Source organism: Prionailurus viverrinus, chromosome A3, assembly GCF_022837055.1.
Source record: "Prionailurus viverrinus isolate Anna chromosome A3, UM_Priviv_1.0, whole genome shotgun sequence".
Taxonomy (NCBI): Eukaryota; Metazoa; Chordata; class Mammalia; order Carnivora; family Felidae; genus Prionailurus; species Prionailurus viverrinus.
In genome coordinates, this window is record NC_062563.1 from 102,328,029 (window position 1) to 102,353,230 (window position 25,202).

At 43.7% G+C, this 25,202-nt stretch overlaps 1 protein-coding gene across 1 annotated transcript in view; it reads right to left on the bottom strand.

Annotated features, from left to right (window-relative positions):
- Window positions 1-6,756: 6,756 nt before the first annotated feature.
- EIF2AK3 (eukaryotic translation initiation factor 2 alpha kinase 3) overlaps window positions 6,757-25,202 on the bottom strand; it is a 70,230-nt gene continuing 51,784 nt past the window's right edge. The window contains exons 14-17 of the mRNA XM_047852862.1: window positions 21,322-21,489; window positions 15,366-15,467; window positions 10,966-11,028; window positions 6,757-7,959 (exon numbers count right to left, since the gene is read on the bottom strand). Coding sequence (XP_047708818.1) covers window positions 7,759-7,959; window positions 10,966-11,028; window positions 15,366-15,467; window positions 21,322-21,489 — 534 coding nt within the window. The 3' untranslated portion in view covers window positions 6,757-7,758. The remainder of the gene's footprint in view (window positions 7,960-10,965; window positions 11,029-15,365; window positions 15,468-21,321; window positions 21,490-25,202) is intronic.

Below are 25,202 nucleotides of genomic sequence, written 5' to 3' on the forward strand. Positions count from 1 at the left end.
TGTCGCCCCCACGTGGCCAGTGTGAGCTCCTCTGCCTCCCGGGGCCGGGTTCTTCCCCGACCTTTCCTGGCGCCGCTCCCGGCTGCGAGCGAGCCAGACGTCCGGCCCCGGCCCGGGGAGTCCGGGGCGCATCCTCACGTCTTTGATCTCCAAACCCTCTGGCCACACCGCGCCCCGGCTCCCCGCGGAGGCAATCGAGGGAAGACTCGCCTGCTGCCCCGTTGACCGGCAGCTTGGGGTCAAAGTCCGGGAAGAAAGAAGGAATTAGCAAACACGAGCCCCTCGCCCTTGCCCTACAGGCAGCGCCAAACCGCCCAGGATAACAACAAAGGGCGCTCCTTGGTTGCTTTAATAATAAGCATACTTTCACATCAGCATAACACGTTATCCTCACGTGATCAAAAGCCAGCCTCTAGTCCTCGTCACACGCATATTCAGTATCTACCCTTTTGCAGACTCGTTTTAGTGCTACATATTTTACTGTGCAGTGGTTTTTCTTTCCTTCTTCACCTCCTGTTTCCTTCCTTTCTGCTCTTTGGGTACCCAACAGGAATAGCCAGCGGTTCTTCCTCTGTCTTTCCCTCTGGTCTTACAATTATAGAGTTGCATATATGCACATATTTGTATGGCTCTAACCCACACTTCGGTCATTTTGTCCTTGCAATAAGTCTTGCCCAGTTATGCCCATTTTGGAGTTCAGGAAACTGAAGTGATGATTACACTTATCCATTTACATACTGTTTACTACTTACCAGTTTCTATGCTAAACATTGTATCTCTTCCTGCTGAATGTTCACAATGCTTGCACTTGAGGAAACAGCACAAGGGAAATCAAAAACAAGTAAATAGTAATGTGGCCCAAGGTGATGCCAGAGCCCGCTGAGGTCTTGTCACCTGTCACTCCCCTAAATGCCCTCTGGATTGAAGCGAATTCAGCCAAGTAGAATTGTTATGCTAAGGGGGCGGTGGTCTGGTGAGGGCATTATTACAAGCTTCCTGCTGTGTTCCTGTAGTTATCTGAATCTTTGTGTTCCTTCCTCACGTGCAGAACAGCAGTGAAAATATCTGAGTTGCAGAGGCCTTAGTAGAATTAAATGTGACCACGTTAAATCTTTCTAAATGATAGAGCAGGGTACAAAATGAGATCAATGAACATACGGTAAATGCTATTTATTGGTTTCCTTTCTCTAGTTAATTTAATAGTATTAATTCCAAAAGCAGTGTATCCTGTTGGAAGAAGTCAAACAATACAAAGGAGACTGAAGTTAATAATCTTCCCCTTGCTCCCCCTCCCCCAACTTCACTCTCCTGAGGTAGCCAGTGTGGCCTTGGGTAGGGTGTGGATACTCCTCTTTTTTAAGTTTATTTATTTTTAAAGATTTAAAAAAAAAATTTTTTTTAACATTTATTTATTTTTGAGACAGAGAGAGACAGAGCATGAACGGGGGAGGGTCAGAGAGAGAGGGAGACACAGAATCTGAAACAGGCTCCAGGCTCTGAGCTGTCAGCACAGAGCCCGACGCGGGGCTCGAACTCGCGGACCGCGAGATCATGACCTGAGCCGAAGTCGGACGCCCAACCGACTGAGCCACCCAGGTGCCCCAAGTTTATTTATTTTGAGAGAGAGAGAGAAAACGTGAGCAGGGGCGGACAGAGAGAAGGCGAGAGAGAGGATCCCAAGCTGACAGTGCAGAACCCAACTCGGGGCTCCAACTCACGAACTCATGACCAGAGCTGAAAACAAGTCAGAGGCTTAACCAGCTGAGCTCCCCAGGCGCCCCTGGGTGTGGATACTTTTAAACTTTCTTTATGCCTAAGGAAACATTTCATTTAAACAGATATAGAGGCTGCTGCTTTTGGTTGCAGTTGTCCCGGTCACACTCCTCTGCGACTTGCAGGTTTGTCGTTTATTTGCTGAATAGACATTTTATAACTCCACTTATGCTGCCGACTCATTTGTATAATGTCCACAGGCTGAATGTATTCTCACTCAGCCGCCCCCCCGCCCCCTGAGGATTTCTTCAACTGGAGAGAGAACATCCTTTAACCTTCATTACTTCTCAGTATCAAACCCCCCTCCCTGCCTCTAGGCAGGTTTGTGACCTTTCTGGATAGTGAGAATTTTCCCAGGATCCTCCCCCCCCCCCCCCCCCCCCCCTGAGGCACCTGAGCTCTGGGCCTGCAGACTCTCCGTTGTTCTTTAACCTTTTCCTACCCACATTCTTCCTGCCAGCAAGACAGGAGTCGATCCTGAAGTCGCTGTCATCCTGACGATGTTCTCTGGGTGCTCTCTAAAAGCTCACGGCATTTCAGATGAAGGCAGATAGGAAGCCAGGCACTGAGGCACCCCCTTTGGAGAAATCCTTCAGAAGGCAGCAGTACAGAGCAGTAGCAGGGGTCCTCCCCTGGGCTATTGGGGGCCAGCACCGCTGTAATGGCCGGACAAGGGATGTCTTTCAGCTCCCACTGACCTGGCTCAGGGCCTCTGACTCTTGCTGGATGAACGCATCCTGCCTGGTTCTGTCTCCAGCCCCTTCTCCCTCCAGTCAACCCTCTTCCTCACTCGCCACGACGATCTTAAAATTTCAGCAGGTTCTTCTGTTGGTGGGAATGCAAATTGGTGCAGCCGCTCTGGAAAGCAGTGTGGAGGTTCCTCAAAAATTAAAAATAGACCTACCCTATGACCCAGCAATAGCACTGCTAGGAATTTATCCAAGGGATACAGGAGTACTGATGCATAGGGGCACTTGTACCCCAATGTTCATAGCAGCACTCTCAACAATAGCCAAATTATGGAAAGAGCCTAAATGTCCATCAACTGATGAATGGATAAAGAAATTGTGGTTTATATACACAATGGAGTACTACGTGGCAATGAGAAAGAATGAAATATGGCCCTTTGTAGCAACGTGGATGGAACTGGAGAGTGTGATGCTAAGTGAAATAAGCCATACAGAGAAAGACAGATACCATATGATTTCACTCTTATGTGGATCCTGAGAAACTTAACAGGAACCCATGGGGGAGGGGAAGGAAAAAAAAAAAAAAGAGGTTAGAGTGGGAGAGAGCCAAAGCATAAGAGACTGTTAAAAACTGAGAACAAACTGAGGGTTGATGGGGGGTGGGAGGGAGGGGAGGGTGGGCGATGGGCATTGAGGAGGGCACCTTTTGGGATGAGCACTGGGTGATGTATGGAAACAAATTTGACAATAAGTTTCATATATTAAAAAAAAAAGAAATTGTGGTTTATATACACAATGGAACACTACTTGGCAATGAGAAGGAATGAAACATGACCTTTTGCAGCAATGTGGATGGGACTGGAGAGTGCTCTGCTAAGTGAAATAAGTCATACAGAGAAAGACAGATACCATGTTTTCACCCTTATGTGGATCCTAAGAAACTTCACAGAAGACCATGGGGGAGGGGAAGAAAAGAAAAAGTTAGAGTGAGGGAGCCAAGACATAAGAGACTCTTAAAAACTGAGAATAAACTGAGGGTTGATGGGGGGTGGGAGGGTGTGGAGGGTGGGTGATGGGCATTGAGGAAGGTACCTGTTGGGATGATCACTGGGTGTTGTGTGGAAACCAATTTGACAATAAATTTCATATTAAAAAAAAAAATTTCAGCAGGTTCTTTTTCAGCCCAGCAACTGTCAACGGTTTCGCATTTTCTCCGGAATAAGCCCCAAATTTTTAGCATTGACTCCTGGGGAACTCATCATTTTTCAAAGAGCACATCTGTCCCCAAACCACGCCCTTGTTCTTCTGGATTCTATCCAAGTTCCTGCACCCGAAATCTGGGAGCCATCTACTCCTTCGTCTGTATTCATTTAATTCCAGTGTCCTGGCCTTCCTGCCTCAAAAACAGTCCTCAAATTCATCTGTTTTCTCCACTACCATGATTGAGAGCTCTCTTATTCCTCCCCTTCCCCATAAGTCTTCCCCTGGGCTGTTTCTGCTGCCTTCTCCAGTCTTTTCTTAGTGCAATCCGGGGCGCAGAGCAACCAGAGGAAGCCACTCTGCTGCTCCAGAGAGGGGGTGCTCATGGAGGGATTAGGGATGCCAGGACTGTTGCAAGCAGTCGGCACATATTGTCCCCTGTTTATCGTTTTAAGCCATCGTGCACTTGAATTTAAAGGCGGCTCGTGGCAAAAGCATTATGAGACATGCCGTGGTTGAACTTTATCATATCTGGTATGTTCTTGACGGTCATGCGTGGACACGCATGCTGTGTTGTTCTTGTAATGTGTTGTCTCTTTGGGGGGGGGGGGGTGATACCCTTACAGGTGCAAGAATGTGTTTTATCCCCACCCTCAACAATTTGCTTCCTGTGGGGGAAGGTGAAAACGAGCCCCCTAGTGGCAGCTACTGTAGTTGCATGGGTAGAATCTGGAGGAGGACGTCTCCTTAAGCAGTGCCTCGCAAATCTAGTTGTGGAAGGAGCAAATGTCCCCAGAGGTGGACTAGAAAACATCCAGCGTTTCTGCTTACTCCTTGACTTCTCCAGGAGTCAGACCGAGTCACTCCATGGCCCATGGTTGGATTGGAAACTTGTTCTGTCTCCACTTTGTTGTAGAAATAGAATTGCTTTTGGTGCAAAAGCATCCAAGGAGAAGGGATCAGTGAGCAACAACAGGGAAAAGGCAGACCACCCCAAACATCATCAGTGTCTGCTTTTTAGTGGACCACTGGGAGGCAGAGGGCAGAGTAGGTGGCTCGTTGATGAAGTTCTCACGTCTTCCCCACCTCTGGACCAGCCCTCACTGGAGTACTGTTGCCTTCGGGGAGGGCAGAACCTGAAAGATGTGCGTGAGCTTCCTCCTGGCTCCGTGTGAGCAGGCATGGGTGGCTCTCCCACCAGAATCCGTGCAGCCTCCCACCAGCCTCCCATGCAGGCTTGGCTGGAGGTGGTGGGTGCACTCTAGTGACAGCTGAGGAAGGAGCTAACTGGGACTGCATCGGACAGAGCCACAAGGTGCCAAGTGTCCCAGCCCATTTTTCCTCTCATTTAAAGCATAGGGCCCCCCTTCTTTCCGGAAACTTCCAGGAATTGAGACTTCTGTCTTTAGCATTAGGATTGTTCCGCCATCTTGTCTCCATTTTTACCAAGTATTTATTGCAGTGACTGGTACGTTTCTTTGCCTCCTCATTTGGCCACTTCCCGAGGGCTGCAGCTATGCCTGTCATCCCCTTACATCCTCCAAAGTCAGCGCCACAACTGTGTGATCAAGTGCCAAGCTTTGTGCCAGATGTTGCTGGGGTGGCGGGGAGGTGCGCCCCTACCCGTGGGGACCTTAGCTACTAAAGAAGGCGGATTTGCACCCGAGGACTGGCTCATCTGCGGCCTGACAACGACAAAGTGCTGGAGGGAGAGGCGAGTGTGGAGGGAGGGGCCCGGAAAAGCGCCAGAAAACACCAGAAGCAACAACTTGAAGGGAGAGGTAGGGTGTGGAGTCAGGACAAAGGGCTCTGGGTGAGGACTCGGGAGACTCTGTTCTGGTTACGCTGAGGACTTGCCAGGAGCCGCTGGCCCAGCCCCTAAACCCCCCATGCCTGCTTTCCTGCTGGTGGCCAACGAAGGCACACGCAGAACGAAAATGGAAGAAGGCCGGATTCTATCATAAAAGAAGTGTGCAAATCCTCAGACAGCTTGGTACAAGGGAGTAGACAAAACCCTGACTAGAAACCGTAATACCTGTGTTTGGTTCCCGGGCACCTAGGTCCAGCGCCTGTCTGGGACCTGAGCGTCACCAGGAGAGGGCACCGATGACAGCCGCCACGGCCAGCTCTCAGGGCTGTGAGGGAGGGAGGGTCCGCAGCTGGGACTGAGGATCTCAACAGGGATCTCAACAGGATCCCTCGCTGGCGTGAAGAGGCAAGAGGTAAGGGGACAACTAGGCCGGCCAAGAGACGAAGAAGCAAGAGGGCGGCGGGCTGGCCAGGGGCCAAGCGGAACCCAGGAAGGACGGTGATGCTCGAGCCGCCGCGTGAAGCACAAAGGGTTGAGGAGACACACAGATGCCCGTGACGTGCTTTTCCAGCTTACAGATGGCTCCGAACTTTGTGGGGCAGACATTATTTGCGTGCAGAACGGAAGTAATCCTGCATTTTGGCCCCTGAAAGTTGTGCCTGGCTGGCCGGCGCCTCATCCGCCCAGCATGCCATGCGCCTCCCCCCGGAACGTGCCGGACGGACATTCTGTGTCGCCAGCACAGCCGGCGTCTCCTGGGCCCTGTTCTCTGCGATGGCTCCCTTCAGGGCGGGGTCCTCTTTCTGTTCCCAGTGCCTGGCACAGGGTAGGCCCCGAGCAGACGTCTCCTAGTTATGAGTCCCGTGATTTCTGAAAAAGACTAGGTTTTGTCAAGTCTTTGGGAAAGAAGAGAGAAAACACCGTTTGAAAAAGGTTAGAGAAAGTTTTCTTTTTTCTTTTTTTTAACATTTATTTATTTTTGAGACAGAGAGAGACAGAGCATGAACGGGGGAGGGGCAGAGAGAGAGGGAGACACAGAATGGGAAGCAGGCTCCAGGCTCTGAGCCATCAGCCCAGAGCCCGACGCGGGGCTCAAACTCACAGACCGCGAGATCGTGACCTGAGCTGAAGTCGGACGCTCAACCGACTGAGCCACCCAGGCGCCCCTAGAGAAAGTTTTCTTGAGAGTAGGGCTATGACCCTTCCTAGACCTATGATCCTGTTTTATAAATTTGCAAAACTACCATTGGGAGGCAATTCCCCCGAAGAAGAGCCAACTGTAAATAAGTCTTTAAGGTTTTATTAAATCATTTAGACTTGAAAGAAGTCACAATACTTAACACACTTAAGTGCGTTCTGTACACCACCAACCCAAATGGATTGAGCTCAGAATTTTTATAAATAAAAAATAAACATATTTACAGTGAAAAATAAAAACATGTTAGCTAGTTAGATGATGAAACTGTTACCTATAATCAGTTTGGGGCAAGTACCAGCCTACAGGATTACACATAAAACATCTAAGATTTCATTAGGTTTAAAAAGTCCATCATTGAAGAAGTTAGTCGTAACATACGATTCATGTCTCACTACAGCTGTTTCCTTCCCCAAACCGGAACTTGTGGCCAATTTACACAAAAAGCTTCATTTTCCCTTTATTGGAGGTAAAAGTACAAAAAGCTCTTAAACTCTCCCTAGAACCATCTAAGGCATAAAGCTGTTCAATACTACAAATGCCACTATAAAACTAGCTATGGACATAAACCATTATTATACAATTTGTGCCACTTGTCCTCCAAAATAGTGCAGATTCTTCATCCACCCACCAGGTCAAAGACGGAGTCAGCTTTTTTGGAAATTAGTTTCAAAATCACCACTGCGTCTCTAGAAAGCATATTTCGAGAACAATATAATTACATGTAGGAACTGTCATTCTTCTGAACTATAAAAATATTTCCCTTTAATTCTCTCTTTATATTTTAGGGATTGCTTCTACCCGCCCCCAGACAAAGACGAGGGCTATAAAGCTTGGCCAGCCAGTTTCAAGAGACCCACGAAGAACAAGGACCACACGTGATTTCGTGAGAGCCCTCTTCTGGAGTATAGCAGTACAGAGTTGGCTCAAATTAGGTTATGCCCCCAAATCCAGTTTAAATATGACTTAGAAAGAGCAGTCCAAAATAAGACTGAGCGAAGAACAAACTTTTCAAGTTCACAATTTCGGAAAGCCACATTCCTCAGAGGCCATTCTGTGTCACCTGTTAGGGGTGTGAACATAAGTTAAGGCTAAGTGCTTGGCAAAGGGCTCCAGGAGCTGCTGCAGTGTCTTGAATGTTTTGTTCCTGATGAACTCATGGAGCGAGACCTCTGCCTGAGTACAGTTTTTCCTAGAAATTCCAAGTCTTCAAATACAGCATTTTCAATAATGTTGGTAGCTTCAGGCCGTTCCATGGGGGATGGAGAGAGCATGTCTTGAACCATCACATACTGAAATATAAAAATTGTCTTGTCACGAAGGGCCAAGTTTAGACCGTGAAATAGTCTGCTAAATCAGGAATCAGAAAATGTTTTCTGTAAATATATTCAGTCTCTGGGCTAGTTTCTGACGCAACTTCTCAACTTTGCCAGGAAAGTACAAAAGCAGCCGCAGATCTTAAGTAAATAAATGGGCATGGCTGTGGCCCAATAAAACTTTATTATAAAATTAGACAGAAAGCTGCATTTGGCCCGTGGGACATAGGTTGCTAATCCCTGGTCCAAATAAGCACGGACCATTTCATGGTAATTGAATTGATTGTTTTCTAACATATAATAAAGGGTCTTAAATCATATGCTTGAAACACAGACATAACCTGTCTTTAAAAACAATTCCATCTTGGGGCATCTGGGTGGCTCAGTTGGTTAAGCGACTGACTTCAGTTCAGGTCATGATCTCGTGGTTCATGAGTTCAAGCCCCGCATCGGGCTCTGTGCTGACAGCTCGGAGCCTGGAGCCTGCTTCCGATCCTGTGTCTCCCTTGTTCACTGCCCCTCCCCTGCTCATGCTCTTTCTCTCTCTCTCTCTCTCTCTCAAATAAACATTAAAAAAAAAAAAAAATTCCATCTAGGGGTGCCCGGGTGGCTTAGTCAGTTAAGCGACCAACTGCTGATTCCAGCTCAGGTCATGATGTCGGGTTTTGTGAGACTGAGCCCCACGCTGAGCTCCATGCTTACAGCTCCGTGCTGATAGCACAGAGCCTGCTTGGGATTCTCTCTCCCTCTCCCTTGCTCATAGCTCACTCCCTTTCTCAAGATAAACATTACAAAAATAATTCCATCTTATAACTGCATATGAATGTACAATTATCTCAATAAAAATTTCAATTAAAAACAATCACACCAGAGGGGCGCCTGGGTGGCTCAGTCCGTTGAGCATCCGACTTCGGCTCAGGTCATGACCTCGTGGTTCATGAGTTCGAGCCCTGCGTTGGGCTCTGTGCTGACAGCTCGGAGCCTGGAGCCTGCTTTGGATTTTGTGTCTCCCTCTCTCTCTCTGCCCCAACCCACTCACATTCTGTCTCTGTCTCTCTCAAAGATAAATAAAACATTTAAAAAAAAAAATTAAAAAAATCACACCAGAGATCAGTACCTAACCCCTTTTCTTGATTTTTTTGAGCTCCCTTAATGTGATTATATATATATATATATATATATATATATATATATATATATATATATATTATAACACTTGTTAGTGTGGGTCCTTTTCTTTTTCTTTTTTTCCTAAAGTTTATTTATTTTGAGAGAGAGATAAAGTGAGCGAGCAGGGGAGGCAGAGAGGGAGGGAAAGAGAGAGAATCCCAAGCAGGCTCTGCACTGTCAGTACAGAGCCCGATGCAGGGCTGGAACTCATGAACCGGGAGATCATGACCCGAGCTGAAACCAAGAGTTAGATGCTTAACCGACGGAGTCACCCAGGTGTCCCAATGTAACATGTATTTTTCCAGGTGCCCCAATGTAATATTCTTATAAGCCACCTTGGAAATTGAATCATCAACTTTGAAAAATATATAACAAAGTAATTTTTAGTAAAATATATTTCATTTTAGCTTAGTGTATCTCTATATTATAAAGATCATTTTTTTTAAGTTTATTTATTTTGAGAGAGAGAGAGAGAGAGAGAGCGGGAGAGAGCACACGAGCAGGAAGGCGCAGAGAGAGAGGGAGTAACAATGCTAAGCAGGCTCCACGTTGCCAGCAGAGAGTATGACCTGGGGCTTGATCCCACAAATTATGAGATCACTACTTAAGCCGAAATCAAGAGGTGGTCAGTTGCTTAACTGACGGAGCCACCCAGACACCCCTATAAAGGTCATTTTTAAAAATTTATTTACTGGGGCACCTGGGTGGCTCCGTCGGTTAAGCGTCCGACTCGGCTCAGGTCATGATCTCACGGTTTGTGAGTTTGAGCCCCATGTCGGGCTCTGTGCTGACAGCTCGGAGCCGGGAGTCTGCTTCAGATTCTGTGTCTCCCTTTCTCTCTGTTCCTCCCCCGCTCACACTCTCTTTCTCTCTCAAAAAATAGAGATTAAAAAAAATTTTTTTTAATTTACTTATTATTTATGAGAGAGAGAGAGAGCACAAGTGAGTGAAGGGCAGAGAGAGAGGGAGAGAGAGTGTGGAGCCCAGAGTGGGGCTCGAGTTCACCCGAGAGGGGCTTGAACTCACGTCGAGATCATGCCCTGAGCCAAAGTGGAACACTCAACTAAGCCACCCCGGCACCCCTATAAAGATAATTTTTGAATGCAGTTCTTCACTGACAGATAAAGTTGGACTTTTTTCTAATTTGATAATTAACACCCAGTCTGATTTACTTCAGTTTAATTATTTAAGAAAATTCAAGATTTATAAAATGATGTGTGTGTGGACCAAATATGTTATGAAATAAAAATAACAAAAGTAGCAAAAGCAAACTTCAAAGGTTCATTACATACAATTTCTTCCATCAAGACCAGCTTAATTTTCCCTCCCACTCTGCTGAACCATTTTAGTGTTGCTCTGAGTGCTTTCACTCCAACACACATAATCAATGGAAATTAGTGACCCCCCCGCCCCCCGCCGCCCTGCTTTTTAAAGAAATCAGCCAGTTTTTAAGGTCCCTCCCAAATTCACTGAAATAAAGAGATTATTGGCACGGTCCCAGGAGCAGCTCTGTGCCCGTGAGTGCGCTTAGGAGTTCAGCCTTACTCAAGCCAAAGGACACACAGGATGCACACACAGGACATCACCCAGCAGGGAACACAGAACACGGGGCTGAGGGCCCCACCAAGGACCCCAGACCCAAGTTCAGTCTGTGATTTTAACAAGTTGTGTACGCTTGGGATCAGGTCCCTTTCTTCTCTAGACCTCTGGCTTCCTCATCTGTAAAATGGGAAACTGATGAATTAATGGCTCAAGACCCTTTAAGTCCTGAATTTGATTCACAAGAAAATAAAAGATTAGAATTATACAAACCTCACGAGGATATTTCTGAGTAAACAGTGGTGGAAATTTGAGATTTCTCACATCAGTTAAGATCTATAAAGAAAGAAAAGTGTTACCGGTTTTTAAATCGGTTTTGACATATGGATTTATTTGTTTAAACGTATTTTTTGATACTCTCACAGAGTGACTAAGAAGAAAATTGAGTGTTAAACAGACGGAAAATTTATCAATAGCTTTTCCTGACCTGACAATCTACACAGAAGTGCTTCCAGAGCACAGATCTTACATGCCATCAAATCATCAAAATCTAGAAAATAATTCAGATACAATTATGCTTGAATTGTACATATTATACTGACACCTCGATTTTAACTGAAAACACATTAATTTGTGTAAAAAAAAAACCTCAATCATTCATGAATAAATTATTTGTGACCTTACGTGGGTAACTTTTTCTATTTGTATCTAGCCTCTTTGTATTTGATATGAAAGAGTACATTCTTTCTTCCTCTCTCTCTCTCTCTTTTTTTTTAGTTATCTCTATCCCCAACGTGGAGCTCAACCTCATGACTTTTGAGATCAAGAGTTTCACGCTCTGCTGACTGAGCCAGCCAGATATCCCTGTTTTTCTTTTTCTTATTTTTTTTATTTTTTATTTAAAAAAAATTTTTTTTTCAACGTTTATTTATTTTTGGGACAGAGAGAGACAGAGCATGAACGGGGGAGGGGCAGAGAGAGAGGGAGACACAGAATGGGAAGCAGGCTCCAGGCTCTGAGCCATCAGCCCAGAGCCCGACGCGGGGCTCGAACTCCCGGACCGCGAGATCGTGACCTGGCTGAAGTCGGACGCTTAACCGACTGCGCCACCCAGGCGCCCCTCTTATTTTTTTTTGAGTGAAAACAAAACAAAACAAAACAAACAAACAAAGTTAATTGTGCTGAATCCTGAGTATAAAACGAAGCTTTTCAAAGTTCATTGGGAAATTTTCATACATGTTATCACTCTCTTTATGTTCCAGAGAAAGACATAATAGAGAACAAAACTTTTAAAATAAGATTCTCAGATTTATTTATTTATTTATTTATTTTTTTTTTTTTAAATTTATTTTTAGGACAGAGAGAGACAGAGCATGAACGGGGGAGGGGCCGAGAGAGAGGGAGACACAGAATCGGAAACAGGCTCCAGGCTCTGAGCCATCATCCCAGAGCCCGACGCGGGGCTCGAACTCACGGACTGCGAGATCGTGACCTGGCTGAAGTCGGACGCTTAACCGACTGCGCCACCCAGGCGCCCCATAAGATTCTCAGATTTAAGAGAAGATGGTGAATCCACGTAAAAAGAATGGAATGTTCTAAAAAGGAACAGTCTTGGACATTAAAAATTGGATTGTCAAAATAAAAACTTAGGAAATTGGAATAACGAGTTAAGGAACTCTTACAAAAGAACCGTACAAACAAATGGGAAATAGGAGGGAAAAAATTAGCCAATTATAGGATTAAGGCAGGAGTTATAGAAAAACAGAAAAGTGGAGAAGAATTTCTAAAGAACTAGCACAAGAAATTTACTAGAACTGAAGGGGTCACATCTTCTAACTGCAAGGACCTACCGGTGTTAAGTACATTAAGTGAGGGGAAAAGAGATCAATGAAAGGACTGAATTTCGTAAGAGCTTCCAGAAAGGAAAACAAAACGGTCCCAAAGATTCCACGTAAAAGAATCAGGTATCACAGAGGCACCAGCTCTGCACCGCTGGACACTGTAAGGCGGAGTCAATGCCCTCAAGGTTCTGAGGAAAATTATTTCCAATCCAGGATTAGAAGCTGGCCAATTCATCAATTACATTTAAAGACGGGAAAAATATTTTTTAGAAGCGTGGAGACTCTAAAATTTCTCTCTCATACATTCTTTTTGAGGAATTGGCTGCAGAATGTGCTCTAGCAAAATAAGGGAGTAGTGCAAGGGAAGGGGGGAAACGTGGAATCTGGGAGACAGGGACCCAGGCGGGGAAGGGCATGTGTGCCCTGGGTGACACCTTATAGAAAGTCCAGGGGGTATTCAGTTCAGATGGGAGGACAAAAGCTTTGAGAAGAAAGACTCCAAGAAAAGGCAAACAAAACAAAACCAAACGCCCAAAACCAGACAGATAAGCTCTACCGAGCACCGAGAAAATACCGTGTGATAGATATGTGACAGATTTTGAACACGTTAAAAATGACAATAAAGGTTCACAGAAAACGAAGCAATTGAGAAAAGGCCATTCTGGGGGGAAAATGTATCAGAAAGAAAACAGAGAGTATGTTATTTGGTGTAGCCCATAGAACAATTTTTCACGGTCAAGATAAATTCTGGCTTCATTTAAGTCAAATTTTTTTTACATAACTACATTTTTAAAATATTTTTTATCGAAATAAAATGTAGTTTTAACCGCTTAAAAGTGCCTTCGGTGGTTTTTATTCTGTCCACAATGTTGGACAACTATCACCACTATCTAATTGGAGAACGTTTTCATCACCCCAAAAAGCAGCCCATTAAACAGCCCCTCTCCATCCCCATCTACCCCCAGGCCCTGACAACTACGGATATGCTTTGTCTCTATAGATTTACATATTCTAGATATTTCACATCAGTGGCATGCTACACCAGGTGGCCTTTTGTGTCTGGCTTTTCACTCAGTGTAACACTTTCGAGGGTCATCGGTGTTGTAGCATTTGTCAGTGTTTCATTTCCTTTCGTGGCTGAATAACATTCCATAGCACAGGCACACCGCATCATTTTGTTTTTCATCAGCTGACTCACATTTGGGTTGTCTCTACTTTTTGGCTACTATGAAGATGCTACTGTGAACACTTGCATACAAGTCTGTATGTGGACCTATGTTTTCACTGCTTTTGGGGAAATACCCAGGTGTGGGACTGTTGAGTCACGTGTAACTCTATGCTTAATTTTCTGAGTAACTGACAAACTGCTTTCCCCAGTGGCTGTACCATTTTTCATTCCTACCAGCAAAAGCATGGGACTTCCAATTTCTCTATATCCTTTCTAACATTTGTTATTTTGTTTTGTTTTGTTTATTAACAGTTGTCATAGATGGTGTGAAGTAGTATCTCATTGTGATTTCGATTTGTATTTTTTTGTTGCATTTGATTTGTATTCATTTGTATTATTTGTATCCCTTCTTTGGCGAAATGTCTATTCAAGTCCTTTGCTCATTTTTTAATTGTCTTTTTGTTCTTGAATTGTAATAGTTCTTTGTATATTCTGAGCACTAGACCTTATCAGATCTATGGTTCACAAACATTTTCGCCCATTCTGTAGGGGATTTTCACTTTCTTGACAGAGTTCTTTGATATACTTGTAACAACATAAATTTTGATGCCGTATGATTCTGATTCTTTACATATGTTGGACCTGTTTCATATCTTTCTAGAAGTTTTTAGAGTGTTCTGAAATTTAGTCATCCCGGTTTTTTAATTTTCTTCTTTTTTTCCCATTTATTATACAGAGTACTTGGTAGGTCCTTTTGGTTAGAAAATATGAGCCCTTTGATACTATGTGAGAACTGTATCCTCTTCTACCGTGGACAGGAGTCAATAAATAAGATCTAAAACTGATATAGAAATGGTGATAAGAACAAACTTTAGAAATACGGAGGTAAGTACTGGGGATAGCAGTTAGAAAAGTTGAGGGTGACCACTTATGAACAATGGGGGAAAATGTGACAATGGCCTCCTTTGAAAAGACTTTCAGTAGTTGGGGCACCTGGTGGCTCAGCTGGTTAAGCATCTGACTCTTGATTTCGGGTCAGGTCATGATCCCAGGGTCGTGGGATGGAGCCCCTCGTAGGGCTCCGCGCTGAGCGTGGAGCCTGCTTGGGATTTTCTCTCCCTCTTTCTCTCTCTCTCTCTCTCTCCCCCTCTCTCACTGCCCCTCCCCCACTCGTGCTTGCCTGCTCTCAATCTAAAGCTTAAAAAAATTTTAAAGACTTTCAGTAGTCTTCCTTAAAAGCCACGGTCATGGCTTATTTTCAGAGAAAAAAAACATTATTATGCTTAATTTGCCAGTTTTTAAGTGTATGAGTATGTGGCCACTTGCCCTCAGAAAAACTCTTTTCTGACCAAAGACCACCGTCACTCCCTCTCCGCCCCCATTACTCGTGGTCCTAGCTTTGCACTTATTACAAATTGACTGAGTGTAGGATATTGTTAATGATGAATTTAAGCAACAAGGAATAATCAAATAATTTTTGAAAACTGAGCTTTAAATGGAAGTAAACAGTCTACAAATCATCCCTGTAAAGCTCATGTGACCTTTTCCACTTACAGTCAACTAGTCTGATGGTATCCAGAATAAGTTACTCTCCTTTTAAAATCCTTTCTTTTGTAAACTTGAGTATTTTATTCTTGCATCTTTTCTGAGTAGGGGGAACTTACCCTGACTCTCTCCATCTGCGTGCCGAATGGGTACAGCAGTTCAAACAGAATGAGGCCTAAAGAAAAGATGTCCACTTTATGAGAGTAGTTGCTTCCATGAATCTGCAATCCCATATAAAGAAGAAATATTAGAAAAAAATGAACAGAGGTCGTACAAAATTCATATAGCCTTAGTGAATCCCAAAGTTGACCTAGTCGCTTCTTGGTTTAAATGTAATCGTATGGGTAAAAACGTCAGCAAAGAGTTAATAATCACTCCCAGCCTCTTTTCTTCAACTCACCACAGCAAGAGTAATTAAACTACTCAGCACTACAGAAGCAAAGCCCAGGTACTGCTCTGAGATATGCATCAGTAAAATAGGCCCCGAAGAAACCTGGAGCCTTGCAGTGCTAAAAAAGTTTGTGGGAGCCAGTAAAAGCTGCTCAACTACCCTCGAGGTGAAGATTTTCAAAGCCAACACTATCTAAAGCAGATATCTCATTTCTAATCATCTTAGACCTCACCCATTTTTATGAGAAAATCTTCATTACTCCAAACCACTAATCAACTGTGGTTAGCCCTCATTATGGTACTTAATTGTGGACGGCTTTGCATTCTTAGTTGTATTTTACATGCGTATATTTCTTATTGTTCACAACTAGATTATAAAGTCCTGGAGGGAAGGAAACTGCCGCTTTTGTGTGCTTTTGTGTTCTCACCATCAGGCACTGGGCTAAGTATAGAGAAGGCCCTCAATAAAAACTTATTTGTTAAAATGAACAGACGAATTACAGCCCAACTGCTCTATAAAACAAAGCCTCATTCAAATTAAAAGTGACCTCCCGGGACTTAGAAGAACCCTTTTACGTGTGAAAATTACTCTAGGCAGAGAACTTCACGTTTGGCAAACATTAGAGAAGGGCGTTACTCTGAAAGCACTCCATGGTGGCATTTTTTTTTAATTTTTATTTTTTAACGTTTTTTATTTATTTTTGAGACAGAGAGAGACAGAGCATGAACGGGGGAGGGGCAGAGAGAGAGGGAGACACAGAATGGGAAGCAGGCTCCAGGCTCCGAGCCATCAGCCCGGAGCCCGACGCGGGGCTCGAACCCACGGACCGCGAGATCGTGACCTGAGCTGAAGTCGGACGCTTAACCGACTGAGCCACCCAGGCGCCCCCATGGTGGCATTTCTTAATGGGGGACCCGAAGCCCTCTCCCACCTCCTAAGTGGCAGCTGACACCAGACTCCCAGGCTCCTTCTACCAGCCAGCCTGCCTCTGTGTGTAAAGAGTGTCAGCTCGGGAGAGTGTCAATGCCAACACTGGTGACATTACCTTTCCCTCTTCCCTTCCCTCTTATCTTTGGGGGTTGGGAAGTATTCCAAACTCCCCAAACTCTTCAAAAACAGAGCTTCTAGGGCTACAGTGAAAAGGACGCCCTCACACACTATTTGGAAAATCACACACCTTCATGAAAAGCAACTTGCAGTAAACACTGACTTCCATTTAACAGTCCTATTTTATTTCATCCACCCAAAGGTAGGTGGAAAGGGGGAGATCTATACGCAGGGACAGTTATTTAAGTAATACTCCTAATAGCAAAACTTGTAAGTAAGTAACTAAAATGCCCAAAACGAACATTGAATAAATTGCTTCACAGAGAGAATACTATATACCCAAAGCGATTTTCTAAAAACATTTAATAATGTGGGAAATGCTTAATTTTAATATTTTATCCAAAATCTTATGGACTAGAATCCCAAGTTTCTTTTCCAAAATAAAGTATGTATAAATACGTGTTGTAAAGGGTGTATACATATACAGAAAAAAGAAATCAGAACCACTGTTAATGTTTTAGAGATTTTTTAGTAAGTGATTTAAAATTTTTCTTTATACATTCCTAGATTTCCTACATACAGAATAGATCGATATATAAGGAGGGGGAAAAAGTACGATTACGTACATTTAAAAAACAATGTAGCTTCGTGATCTCTACAAAAAGTGACCATACAAAGTGATCTCTACAAAATATCTAAAAATTAAGGAATTAAGTGTAAAATCTCAAGAGGGGTAGAATATAATATAAATATACCCTTTGAGAGTTTATCACTGTGCAATATTAGAACTTGGACCGTATTTCTTGGTAATTACAACCAAGAAAAAAGTAGCTGGTCTCTGCTCACTTATTTTCTCCTAGAAGGGCAAAAAAAATTGAGAGCTTTGATAAAATATATTTTAAAACAATTTCTTAACACAGCTTCTGAAACTTGGTTAAGACAGTTCATACAAAGTATTCTGAGAGACTTTTAAAGGGACATTTTTTGCTTTTAAATTTTTTTGGTAACATTTATTTTCTGAGAGACAGAGCATGAGCAGGGGAGGGGCAGAGAGAGGGAGACACAGAATCCGAAGCAGGTTCCAGGCTCTGAGCCGTCAGCACACAGCCCGACGCGGGGCTAAAACCCACAAAACTGAGATCCTGACCTGAGCCGAAGTCAGACAGTTAACTGGTTTTTTTTGTTTTTTGTTTTTATATATCTATAAAGGGACATTTTAGGAGCACCTGGGTGGTTCCGTGGGTTAAGCGTCTGACTCTTGTTTGACTCAGGTCATGATCTTGCAGTTTGTGAGTTTGAGCCCCACACGGGGCTCTGTACTGACAGTGTGGAGCCTGCTTGGGATTCTCTTTCCTGCTCCCTCTCTCTGCCCCTCCCCTGCTCTCTCTCTCTCACTCTCTCTCACAATAAGTAAATGAACATGTTTAAAAAAAATAAAGGGACATTTTATAAAGTGACAGTGTCTATATTGAAGAGTGTATAATATAGAATAACAACAAGGTAATTGTTAAGAGAATTAAGACTATTTTTAACTACCATATTTTCACTGCAGTGTCAATGGCAAAATTTCTCCGGCTATCCTTGATTTCTAGTATCTTCAACAACAACAAATATGGTATCATTTATGATTGATCTCTTCCTTTCTTAGATGGCAGCCCTTTCCTCCAACAAACACACACCCACACGTGTGCACGTGAGCACACGCATCAGCCGCAAGCCACAATCCAGTCACAGCACAGCAGTGTGGGGTTAGCTGAGTCCATCTAGTGTCTATGTTTCCACTGACGTTCACACTCACTCATTCTATCACGGTTGTAGGTGTTCGGGATAAAGCAAAACAAGACAAAAATTAGGTCTGTCTTCTGATAGCTCGTATTTTACAGGGGAGGAGAAAATTTCAGAGAGTTAGAAATGCTGTGAGAAGAATAAACAGTACAATGGGATAGATCCTGACAAGGAGCGGAGGGAGAGTCATCTCTTTCAAAGGGTGTCTGGGGGCAGGGGTGGAATGGGATATTGTACAACAGTTAAATAAAGTCTTCCTTCTCAAAGGCAATTCCTATGACTGGTCTCTGATATAACCTTCCAAAGATCATCTAATCCACAGATTCTCAAAGTCTGGCCTACAGATCCCTGAGGATCCCAACATCCTTTCAGGAGGCCTGCAAGGTCAGGACTATTTCCATACTCCTACTAAGGCATGATTTGTCTCCTCTCTATGTTGACATCTGCACTGTGGGAAGCTTAGCGTGAATCAAGGCAGCCACACTGAGCTGTACCAGTGGTAATGATATTCTTCGGTGCCACATACAGTTAAACAACAACAAAAAAGGCAGTTTCCCTGAGAATGTCTTTGCTAAAGCAGTAAAAATCCTTAACTGTATTCCATCTCGACCCTTAGGTACCTATCTTTATAATGGTCTGCATGACAAAATGGGAAATATTCATAAAGCATTTCTGCTCCACATCCAGGCCTAGTGGTTGTCTCAAGAGAAAGCGACTGTGCGGTTGTTGGAGTTATAATATAAACTGGTTGCTTTTCACCTGCCTCCTTAGCACAGCAGGCAGCGCGTCAGCCTCATAAACTGGTTGCTTTTCCCATTTTTTTCACCATTTTGACTTGAAGCAACAACTGGTCGACAAGCTATGGTTATTCCAACTTGGTTACCTGACAGGCATTTTCTTTCTTTTTTTTTTTAATTAAAAAAAATGTTTATTTTTGAGAGAGAGAGAGAGAGACAGAGTGAGAGTGGGAGAGGAGCAGAGAGAGAAGGAGACACAGAATCCAAAGCAGGCTCCAAGCTCTGAGCTGTCAGCACAGAGCCCGACACGGGGCTCGAACTCACAAATGGTGAGATCGTGACGTGAGCTGAAGTCTGATGCTTAACCGGCTGAGCCACCCAGACGCCCGAGACATTTTCTTACAGGTGAACAAAGTGAGATTGGCACTTCAAGGAAAACTGACAGTGTTTGTGGCTAATGATAAAAACTGAGCTTTGGCATGAAATCAGAGTTTGGGAAAATTCATATTCACCATGGGGGCTTCTTAATGTCTAAAGCCTTTTCTAGTGAGACTGGTAGAGATATTAATCCAAGTGATTTTTTAAAATACTACATAATGACTTGTGACAACTTTTGGAAAAGTTGCATAACTTAGGGAACCGACAGTTTTCTTTTTTTTTTTTTTTTTTAATTTTTTTTTTCAACGTTTATTTATTTTTGGGACAGAGAGAGACAGAGCATGAACGGGGGAGGGGCAGACAGAGAGGGAGACACAGAATCGGAAACAGGCTCCAGGCTCTGAGCCATCAGCCCAGAGCCTGACGCGGGGCTCGAACTCACGGACTGCGCGAGATCGTGACCCGGCTGAAGTCGGATGCTTAACCGACTGCGCCACCCAGGCGCCCCGGGAACCGACAGTTTTCAAGTTACCAACACACAATGTGACAAAATCATGCAACAGCGAAAGATCCTTTCAAAGTACAAAAAGGACCAAGGACGTTACAGTAACAGAATACAAACATTTAGTGACACGGTTTTAGACTCCACAGGGCAGATGACTTTTAAGAAACTATCACTTACTAAGTTTTGATGCACTACCAAAGACAAACCCTCACAATTACCTGAAAATGCTATTAAATACTCCTCCCTTTCCAACTATGTATCCGTGTGAGGTCCGATTTTCATTTCCTTCAGCCAAAATAACACAGTGCAACAGATTAAATGCAAAAGCAGATTGAGAATCTAGCTGTTTTATGTCCGATAAGGTTTGCAAAAAATGTACACAAATGCCACTCTTCTTGCTAACTTGTTTTTGTTTTGGAAAATACTTATTTCTCATAGAAATGTCTTTGAGATGCGATGGGTTCAATATTGCTATTTTTAGCTAGTAAGATTTTTATGAATTTCTCAATATTAACCTCTAACTTGGCAAATATTGATAGGTAAGATCCCATAAGAAAAACTCTTGGGTTCTCAATCACGTTTACAAGTATAAACAGGTATCGAGACCACAAAGTCCTAGGTCGGCTGTCGCAGAAGCATCTGTAAGCCTGTGAGTATGGTTAGCCTGATGGTGGTTGTGCATGCTTCTCTGATGCTCTCGGGATGCCCTGGTCCCACTACTCTTCTAGGCCCTGTCCGTTCTCAGTGCGTGTCCTTGGGAGACTAAGCATACCACAAGGCAACACATCCTAGCCCATCTACCACTAGTTCCTGCCCTGGTACATTCTAGAAGTTTCTTGTGAATTACTGGAATGAGCAGCCCAGTACAGTACTCTGGCTCTGGCTGGCTCTGAAACCAGTTTCTACATAGTTTACGCAAGACGAACTGGAGTTACGTTTGGGAGAGGGGCATTCCAAGTCTTTTTCTAAATTTCCGGTTGCTGTCAGCTTTTGGTGCAGGGGTGAGTGTGTTTTATGCGCTGTATTTTTCTTAATTCATCCCCAACTCAGGTTGTAGAAATGGCACCCTGGCTGTGCTGTCTGTGAATACTACTATCAGTTTCCATGATTTTCAGATTTTACTGTGTTGTATTTTAAGGAGAATGTGGATGGAGATTCCTGGGGCTCATCTAGTTTGTGGCCATTCTAACTGAAAATCCATTTTCAATTCGGAAAGAAAACAAAAAACTTGCCTGCTCTGGGCTCATATACAGTTTGGTCCCTACTTGTCCTGTGTGTCTGGCACACGCTGGCATTGGGGTCAGAACCATCTGCTCTTCCTCGTCCTGGTCCATTGCAGTCACTAGTCCAAAGTCCCCGACCTTGACCACATCGTCCACTGTAAAGAATATGTTGGAAGGCTGGAAAAAAATAAGACAGACAAAGGCATGGTGGGTGTATATGGAGAAGAAGAGAAGTGAAGAGAATTATTTAAATGACTGTAGAAGATATATACAAGAAACTAGATAGTCTCAAACATGTTTCTCTTTAAAATGGACTAATATAAAAATAAAAGCAATCATCCAATGTTGAGTAAGGAAAAGGGAGGGGTGACAAAGGGAGCTAGTATTGATTGACCATCTATTTAAACTCTGAGAGATTCACATTCTCCAGGACCCAGTCCTCAATCTCAGTATTCTGGACTCTCCTTGGGCAGGCTTTTTATGTTTATGACTTAAGCCATGATAGTTAACAGTAATAATAACAGCAAAGGCATACATAACACTGGTAATGCACCAGTTCTAAAGCAGTTCACCACTACTGGGGTGCCTGGGTGGCTCATTCAGTTAAGTGTCTGACTTCAGCTCAGGTCATGATCTCACAGTTTGTGAGTTTGAGCCCCGCACTGGGCTCTCTGCTCTCAGCGCAGTGCTCTCTGCTGTCCGGAGCCTGCTTTGGGTCCTCTGTCCCCCCTCTCTCTGCCCACCCACCCGGCTCATGCTTTCTCTCTCTCTCTCAAAAATAAACAAAAATTAAAAAAAAATAAAGCAGTCTACCACTATTAACTCATGTAATACTTACAACCGTATTAGTCCTTTTAGACCCCCATTTTACAGATATGAAAACTGAGGCCCAGAACAATTAAGTAAATTGCCCAAGGTTACCCATCTAGCAAGTGGTGGATCAGGGATTCAAACCCAGGAAATTCAAGTTCAAGTTTCCCTAAGAAAAAGACTTCTGGGGGCGCCGGGGTGGCTCAGTCGGTTAAGCGGCCGACTTCGGCTCGGGTCATGATCTCACGGTCCGTGAGTTCGAGCCCCACGTCGGGCTCTGTGCTGACAGCTCAGAGCCTGGAGCCTGTTTTGGATTCTGTGTCTCCCTCTCTCTGACCCTCCCCCATTCATGCTCTGTCTCTCTCTGTCTCAAAAATAAATAAACGTTAAAAAAAAAAAATTAGAAAAAGACTTCTGGTTCACTGCCACATGGCCAGCATTCAGGACAATCATTGCCCTATGGTAGCTTATCACTTCTATTTGATGAATGAATAAAACAGACTGACCTTTGGGTTTGTGTCTGAGAGGGGGAAGTAGGCTACCAAGGAGAATAAGAGCTCTTCACTACTACCTTGTGCTGCCTCTTCTAATACCCTAGGCTCCCATATATTCCCAGACCACTGTCCTGAGTTCTAAACCCTCACATACAACTATTTGTGGGATATATCCAACCAGATTTCTTGTGGGTTCCTCCAACTGCCCGCGTGAAATACATCATCGTTCCTTCAGCACCTATGCTAACCCTGGCTAACATAAACACTGTCGTAGCCCTTGAAATAAGGAGAAAGGAAGTCATTTAGCTCATGACATTGAATGTCACTGGGCCTCCAATACTGCTAAATAACACTTTACTCCTAAACTGCAAAATACGCTTCTACAGTTTCGACTCCGAAGCAGTAGGTTATTGCACAAAACCCAAAGTCTACAGTAATGGCATCCTGCTCTCCCCCAAATGACTCCATGTGAGAGACAACAATAGACTGTGCTGCCTTAGGTTTCATCTTTCTCCCTCCCTGCTTCTTTTCTGGGGTCAGTTGTTATTTACTAAACACTGTAACGGACTTTTTTTTTTTTTTTTGGTCTTCCAGCATCTCCCCCTGTGCTTCCACCAGAAATATCCTGACTTGCCTTGGGGAACTCCCTTCTTCCCAAGTGTGCAGCAACCCCCGTGGTTCGTGTGGAAGTTGTCCTGAGGCTACTACTCCAGAGGTTATATAAGCCAGTCAGCATGGTTCCATCCCCTGGCTAGGAGACTGGGTTAGGGGTGGATATGTGTCCTTGGCTTATCAATTAGAAAGAAACCCAGGATTTCTGATGAATATTGGGGGAAAGAGATACTTTTGTTCCCATGCCCTATGCAACGACCCTCAAAGACTTACAACATGAAGCCCTGAGAACTGCTGATACCTATCCTGAGACCGTGAAGGGAGACCATGCCTGAAAATGGAAACACGAAATGGCGATGGGGTAGGGCCAGGTTCCGGCTATACATCTCTTGATCCTAGATCAAGCTTTACCTGAACCTTGGATAGTTCAGTTATATGGCCAATACATTTCCTTTTTGGTTAAATCGGTACAAATGCTTTTTTCCCATAAACAAAAGAATATTAAAAATAAAATTGTATGAGCATACAGAATGTGCCAGACATTGTACTAAGGAACTAACAAGTGAACAAAACAGACGTGGAAACCAAAGGATAAATAATACAAGTGTGATGAGAATTTAAAGGAGAAATACCAGGTTCTATGAGGACACAGTATACCTGAGGAACTGCGAAAAGCCCAGTGTGAAGCCCCAGCTAGAGAGAAGAGACTAGAAGCCTGGAGAACTGGGGGATGGGGAGCACCAATGACAAAAACTGGGCAAGGAACAAAAGCTGGGGAGTGGAAGGGCCGCAAGGTTTAACATGGCTCAGAGCCTTGGGTCAGAATGAACAGAATGCAGACCCTTTTACACAGGGAATAAAAATTGTGGGAGTAATTTTTCTGGCACACTGGAAGTCTTTAAAAACAGTAGGTCTTTACAAAGGAACAGACTTTTTGATTTCTAGAAAAACTAAGGGGAAATTGGAATTTTTTTTGGTGGATAGACAAACGCAGAAAAAACCTTTAGACAACACTGTGGCATTAAACAAATATTCACTAATATCTCATTAACATTATAAAATTGGCAGACGGATACATCATCAGTGAAAACATAATTACATTGCCTTTCAACTTGGCATCTTGTGTGTATAGTAAGTGCGAAGTACAAGAAGAATGTGTTTCCAACCAGATGATAAACGTTTACCGTATTCAAATAGCCAGCACCCTTTGGTTAAGGGGATCTGGCTTCCTGGAAGTTGTCTTCTCCCTTTCAACCAAAAGAAATCATCTCTGAACTTTTCCTACAGTGCAAAATAACTCCTGCTCATCAGTGTGGGCCCACCCTAAAAATCACTGAAGCACAGTGATTATATATACCTCAATAAGGATTACTTTGGAAAAGAGGAACTATTCCTAACTCTTATCCCTGTTATTCCAAACTCTTAAAACATATTCAAGGATTAAAAAAACTACTGGTGATTTGAGAAGAAAATAACTTGTCCAAGTAGCTACTTTGGTGCCTGAAACAAAAGTGTGTGGTCACGTGCAACAAAACTGAAAATGCCTGCAATCAATAATTTCAGCTACTTCGTCATCAGGAGAGTATTTACATATTCCCTACACATGTGCTGATGATCGCTATGAACGTATGGAATACGGCCGAAATTAGCCAGGTAAAAGTTCCATATACTTATTTCAGTGACACACGTTGAAGAAATATTGAGTATTTTAGCAAGAATCTTATATAATTTAGCATATCATATTGCCACAATATTCAATACCGTATATACCAAAAATAGAATCAAAAGTTTTAGAGCTAGAAACAATCATGTGGCTATTTGCTTTCTTTCCCCATCCAGCTTCTCACACCCTTCCCCAAATGGCTAATGCGGAACCTATGTCTCCCCTTCCTTCGTGGGTCCTTTCACCATGCTACTCTGGGGCCCTCTGGAACTTATGTCAGGGTTACCCAAAGCCATAGGAAAAACAGGGTG